This window comes from Botryllus schlosseri, chromosome 3 (assembly GCF_051294905.1).
Source record: "Botryllus schlosseri isolate E-star chromosome 3, Bs_hap1, whole genome shotgun sequence".
Taxonomy (NCBI): Eukaryota; Metazoa; Chordata; class Ascidiacea; order Stolidobranchia; family Styelidae; genus Botryllus; species Botryllus schlosseri.
Window position 1 is genome coordinate 20,038,649 of NC_137238.1, and position 7,191 is coordinate 20,045,839.

Here is a 7,191-nt window from a genome sequence, read left to right on the forward strand (position 1 = left end):
TTAATTGGTTACGTTTTAGACTGCTTTTTCTGTTTTTGTAAATTATCTACTTTCTGATTACATTTTGTCAAATAAGAAGTTGTGGTGAAATAGATTTGCATCGCTTTTGTGGTTGAAGTCATTAGTAGAAACCAGTAGACGGAGCCGCAGTATCGTGGTAACAGAATTTTGTTTTCAAGATTAAATCAATTTGTGCTGTCGTCAGTAATTCTGTGTTCGTTGCCATATTAGGACGGTGCAATCGTGCAAATACTAAACTAGTCAAAGGAATTCTCTGTTTCCCTGCTCTTATCTACTCCAAGGACATAGTCCACAAATTCTGTAAATTTATATAATCAATACCTAGGAATTTCATTTTTCTCAACTCCATCATGAAATCTATTTCACATACTGCACTCAATAAATCCCTTGATGTCCTGTAAAATTTCAATTTCACGCTGAAGGTTTTCTCAATGCCCCTCAAAATGTATGACTACTTCATCTCGAGTATAATTACCACTAAACATATTGTGCCAAAAATCACAAAGAATTCTGCTCATTATATAATATTTTACTGGAGCAAAAATGCCCCTACCTCTTGAAATCCTGCGGAAAGGCACAGTCAGTCCGATTAGTGCAAAGAAATCAAATTTTATTCACAGTAGTTCCCACTACACCATACAATGCAATCAGTGAAGAACATGGATAACATTTTAGAAAACTGAATATTACTTAAATCGATGTTCAGGTAGAGGCTCTGCTTATAACATATTTCATTTTTATAGCTAAAATACATATTTATGCAACGTTTTAAGGCTATCGGTTAGGAACATACAAGATGAATATCTAGAACTGAATACGATATTTTATCCAATGCAGTAGCTCAGGGAGAGGAGTTCAATCTCTGTATATTTACTCCGCATTTATGATAATATTAATAAGAAAAGTGCAGCAACATCACAGTCCGGATCACACTTCGACAACAAATAAACTTTCCGTACACTTATGACAAGGTTATAGACTGGATTCTTATGTCCAATTATATGGAACTACATTTAGACAACATTATTCGTTCTCTAACAAAGTAATAAAATGGAGTAGCAAGCAGTATTCTACTGACACTTTTATGTATAGTTCCACTGTTCTGTTAGTATTCAAAGCATTTGTGTATGGCAAATAATGGCAGGGACGGATCATGATGCAAAATATCACCAGGCAATAAAAATTCTCCGAGATTTTATGGTGAGAATAGAAAAGCAATGCTCAATTACACGCATAAATGTTCACGATGTTTGGCTCATCATTCGAAAATAGGCATTCACCACAACCACAAGAACACACAACACAATAGGCCCTATTATCGCCCCTTCCAGCCCAAAATAATAAAGTCCACCGACGACCGACAAGCCTGATATGTACGGGTGACCGCTACCCGACTCTGCCATTTCTCGATAGATTGCAACATCCACAAACATAGTCGGCAAAAATTGTAGAAAAATCAGGCACAAACCGCGTATCAAACTGCCCTGCAACACCCACAATTCAAGGGCAGCGGGAAAGCAGGACCAGTAAGTAGCAAAAATAGGTACCACGCTGAAGCCAGCTGCCAGTAACGACGGAATATATATCAAAGTCGCACCCATCGCACTGTGATTTAGGTAAGTATACAACCCATAAAAGCAAGCCATTTTCAAGGAAGCCCCAAACACCCCACTTACAGCTTCTTGAATGGCAGTAACGATAGTCGACCCCCAAGAATTTGCACTACCCGTGGAACCTAGTATTTGAATCGGCATATATTGCTCATGACTCTCAGCGAGAAGATAGAACAGAGCAGTGAAGAATACAATCACTGACACAAAAAAATTCAGAACGGCATTACCGCTGTACAGAAAGGCAGTGACTAACGTGTTGAGGAACGTTAAAAATAATTTTAGATTGGTTTGTAACAGAGAAAAAACGGATTCCAAAACTGATGTAAGAGAGGAAACGTGACCTCTTAATATATTCGTAATATCAGGCATTTCAAGGACGGTTAAAGGTGAAAAAAATTCCTCTTCCACCCCGAGTTTTGGTTTCGGCCCAGTTGACTTATTCAACCATAAGTTGTAGGCATTGTCCCATAACTTCAAAACTTGCCCTTCGATCAACGTCGCATTGATGTCGCCACCTAAATTATCAGTAAGTTTGTGTTTGATGAAGTCCTTGCCTTGCAAATAAACATTGTCCACCACCGAGTCCACAGACTCGAGCATTAGCTTGTTATCCGGCAACCAGGTTTGGTATTCCGGGTGTTTAGACACGGTCTCGTTTATCACGTCAGCAGACATTTGCACTAACACAAATGTCTCTTGCTGAATTCGGAAAACAAAAAATATCGACAAGGTGACGGAACCGACAATGATAGATAAAATAATCACGACGCTGGTTAACATAGGCAGTTGTCCCAACATTGCGAGTCTTAACTTTCTATCGAAATTGTGCACAACTTGGAACACAGCTTGTACCGTGGGGGGACATAAGAGATTTCGTTTTTTCTCATAATTTTCTGACAAGTACTTTGTCAGATCGTCATAAGTGTATCCAAGACAAGCTTGGGATATGTTTCCAATGAAATTTTTTACAATTTCTGGCGACAGATACTGTTTTATCCACCAGTATAACAATGGAAAAGTCAAGAATATTACAATTTTAATGTGCATCCACGCAGTAACGAAACAAAAAGCGATAAAGAGCAATTTAAAAAACATGGAACTCTGTTTCATGGGACTATCGACTAGATCATTCGCATCTGGTAGGTCCTCATCTTTACTGGTTTCAGAAGTGATACTTTCATCTTTTTCCTTTCCTGGTGACGCATTATTCCGCGAAATACGAAGACTGACGAATGACACGCAGTCCTTAATTGCTTGGACCATCTTTTCTTTCATCACGGATGCGCTACTGAAGGCAATGAAGAGGGTGACCACAATTCCCAACGGGAGTTGCCAGCTGCTTGCGATGCTAATCACAAATATTGCAATTGACATCCACGCTGGTGTAGCCACAAATCTATACCGGGAAGTAATGTCCGGGTCTAGCACTATCACCGACACAATGTACACAACAAAAATAGTAACTAGTATGATTTGATAGCGTGAAAAAAATTCTATGAGCGTCACCACGACTGTCCAGGCACAATATCCGAGATAGCACGCCCAATCATACATATGCTTGACTGAATTCAGGGTGGTAATCAATTGGAGGATACATAAAACAATATATATAAGGACAACAACAAGAAATGTCTTCAATCTGTCTTTAACGAAGTTGCCCAATCTTTCCGAGATTGTGTCGAAAATACTAAATGGAAGTATGACACATGCGACCATTAACGGTCTGTTGTTTTTCTCTTGCTCGGTCATCCATGACTCGATTACAGAATGCAACGAATACTTCAACGGAAAGAGAAACGATCCAATTAGCAACGCCCACATTAGCGGTTTGATGAAGATTTCCAGTACAAAGTAAACGTATACAGCAGCTATACATGCAGCAAGTACGAAAAGTATTGCAGCAGCAGTGTAAAAGGCTTGTCGTAGGGCTTTTTCATGGCCTGGCGGTATCAACTGACTGATACTCTCCAACATCTTGAACCTTTTTTATTTTCTATCACTATATCTCTACAAAGAGAAAGATATGTGGTAGTCTGGCATTTATATAATACCCAAGATAGACATTAGGAAAATGTGAAGCTCTCAAGCTCCGATGAAATATTTATATTGCACAGGTCGACTGGTTGGACTACACGGTATATCTAAATATAAAGGCCAAGCATTGAAATGAACTGGCATTGGATTTTTGACCTTAAATTGATTCCATTCCTATCAACAGACAACTGAATCATAAATTCAATGCTGATACTAGTTGCGATAAGCACCAATACCTCACTCAATTCATGCCTAATAAATGATTCATGTCAATTATTTTCATAATGGAACACTTTCGCATTTAACTTAGAGTTTTCCATTGACCATTGAGACCACATAAAAGGGATTATTCTTTTAAATTATTTTCGAGCACATTACTAAACGGTGTCAAATATAACAATATTAACATTAACGGATCACGATTTCAACATAATCTTTCCATTACCAAATAACATCTCGTACCTATACCACGAGAGTCGAGACCACGACAGCTACGGTAACGGTAGGCCTACTATGCATTCGTCATTCATTAATTGCTCGCCCAATCTTATTCAAGATAATTTATACATATTTCGCTCTTGCTCAGTGTCACTATCAACAGTATATGCGTGTGACATTTTTAGTCTTCACTTTCACGTCTTTCAGAGTAATTTTATCGCTATTTTATTTGGTGAGCGCGATGTGGGTGTGGCCCGTGTTTGATCAACAATTCGCTTTCGTCATCCTTCTTATCCTTCCATTACATGGTGCCAAAAGACAATAGAATTACCACGGATCAAGGGCTTACACACGTGAAAGTAGCAAGACTGCTTTTGCTGCATATATTGTCTGGCGACAATTGCCGCCACCTTCAGAGCTAAGACAAACCACAATCAATCCTAAACAAAATACTATAGTCATAATCAGAAATCTGCAACCCAGAAGCGTAGCAAAACAATCTCCTGTTTCGGGTTTGACCTTTGCATCCAAATCTAGATCCGGTAAACGGGTAAAGCATGTGCCAGTTTTCCATGGCTAGACTCCAGACATGGGATGATTACTTCACGAATGTAATCGATTGCGATTACGATTACTTGTGAATTCCGCGATTACGATTACAGCAAAATCAGGAAGTAGTCGATTACGATTACATTTTAAAAGTAATCACGATTACTCACGATTACATTTGGTTTTGCTCCTTAGACCTAATTTCAGAATCATCATCATCATCATCATTGGTTTATTAGCAATTTTATCAGTTCAATACACCACAAAAAATGCGATACAATGAAAAGAAAGAAAGATGTCGAAGCGACTAGTAGTTGTCTATGGAATCGACCATCCACCTTGGCCTAGCGATGTAAAGACGAGGCATGCACACTGAATGAAAGTAAAGAAGATAGTATAGAAAAAGGAAGCGACAAGAAATAGGACGTCATGTCAGGGGAAGCGAGATCGATAGGTCAGTCGTGGTCCGGTAATCTTGAGGATGGACTGTATTTATTTAGTAGTAATTGCTTGTATTTCGACTTGAATGTGAACATGCTCGTCGACTGCCGGATGGCCGGGATACTGTTCCACACATCAGGTCCGGCATATTTGATAGAGCGATGATCTTTTCGGTCGATCATATGATATTTGGACGACGGGGACGCGCGTGTGTTGTACTTGTGCGCTTTTGATTCAGAGCTAAAGAAGTCATTGAAGTATTCGGGGAAACGACCGCAGTGAAACTGATACATAAACTTGGCGATTTCTAGTTTCCGCATATCTTCTATGTTTAGGACGCCGAATCTCTTCAGCAGCGACTTATTGGATGGGCAGCCAGGCCCCTTTGGGGCCCTAGCTATGATTCGGAGTACTTTATGCTGTAGTTTCTGCAGTGGCTTGAGTGCAGTTTTACTGGCAGCCATCCAACAGAAGATGCCATAATGTAACTTCGATTGGATTAAGGATTTAAAGAGTATCAGAAGAACCCATGCTGGCATGAAGCGCCCAAGGCTGTAGAACAGGCCGCACTTCGGTGATAATTTAGTTTCTAGGGACTGAATATGACTCTTCCAGGACATGTTCGAGTCCAGTAAAACCCCGAGATATTTGGCATTATCTGTGTTGGAAACGGGCTGACCAGCGATATCTGAATACAATATAAGGCTTGCGATGAAAAGGTCTAATGAGATAACAACTTTCCTTATAAATCATACGTTATTTGCTTGTTACGTCATAATGCACCCATTGCGCAACTCACTACAGGACTATTCGTCGCACCAAACGATTTGCATTCTTGCCAGGTCCGTAACTGCCACACCCCAAACCCCCAACAGGAGCAGGAGCTCTAAGGGGACTAAAGGGGATAGAGTGTTTTGAAGACAGTTAATTAACTTGAAAATGTTCTTCGAGCTTCGGGATTTAATGTCTCTAAATAGCTTGATTTTGAAATGCATACCTCTCCCCTGAAGAAAAAAAGCATGCATAATTTATAGGAATGGGCATTTCTGTGGCGGTCATTACCCCGCCACGACACACCAAAAGACGTATGCAATTACGCCAACACGCAACTCCACAAAGTGTGCTACCAAAGAATGCTGACCTTGGCCAAAACCTTGGGTATGTGTCAGTGGCGGCTCGTGACAATATCGGGGGGTGGGGCAAGGGCTGCAAGCGACTTTTTATCAAGATGACGTCACAATGGCGTTTTCCAACGTAAACAAGTAACTTGGTGGTACGGTAACACGAACTTCCCGACAACATTGATTTTAACGTATGTGCCGCGAGAGGTCTGCCGGTGAGCTGTGACTTGAAGTGTGGTAACTGCGTAGTGCGTAGACGGCGTACGGAACAAAGATTCGACACGGTTCATGTTCGCACTATACCTGACTAATAGACACTTACGTGACCTTTGACACGAACCAATCAGGTTGCAGCAGGATGTAAACAAAGAACAAGGCCGGGCAAGCTTGCTATGAGTTCTTATGGAAAAAGGTTGAAAATGAAGGTTTTAAGCAAAATTACGTTGAATTGGGGATGACTGGCCTTAATGAATACTAATAGCGTAGAGCTAGCAGCTTTCAGTCTAGGATGAACATGAATGGTGGTAAGTACGCATCAGCGTGCTGTGTCCAAATGCATGGATTTTTGACAACTTTTCGGAGAGAGAGAGAGAGAGAGTCTTTATTTTCATCGAACCAAAATACATAACAAACGGCAGTGATGGTGGTACAGAAAATATACGTGCACAGTATTCGGTATTAGATAGGAATGATCGATAAGACCGTGAAGGTCATCTAGTCTGATCACACCAGCATCAAACAGGTACACTTGACTCAGAACAGTCTGGCTGTAAAAAAATGTTTAGTTACGAAAGGAAAATAGAAAAAAAATTAAACAATGGTAGCAAATGATCAATGAAGCAATGTCTGGGCGAGGTAGGGCAACAGTGTTAGTGACGATTGTTGTATACTATACTATAAGATTGTGGTAATGCATATGTTGACGATTTCATAGGCTCCAGGTCTGGAGCGAAATGTTCAAGCATATCTCACGT

The 7,191-nt window shown here is 40.2% G+C and overlaps 1 protein-coding gene across 1 annotated transcript; it reads right to left on the reverse strand.

Annotated features, from left to right (window-relative positions):
• Positions 1 to 1,147: 1,147 nt before the first annotated feature.
• LOC145436005 (transmembrane protein 245-like) lies at positions 1,148 to 3,707 on the reverse strand. The gene has a single exon (XM_080313294.1). It carries the CDS (start codon positions 3,606 to 3,608, stop codon positions 1,263 to 1,265), a length of 2,346 nt encoding a protein of 781 aa, XP_080169420.1. The 5' UTR covers positions 3,609 to 3,707; the 3' UTR covers positions 1,148 to 1,262.
• Positions 3,708 to 7,191: the final 3,484 nt, after the last annotated feature.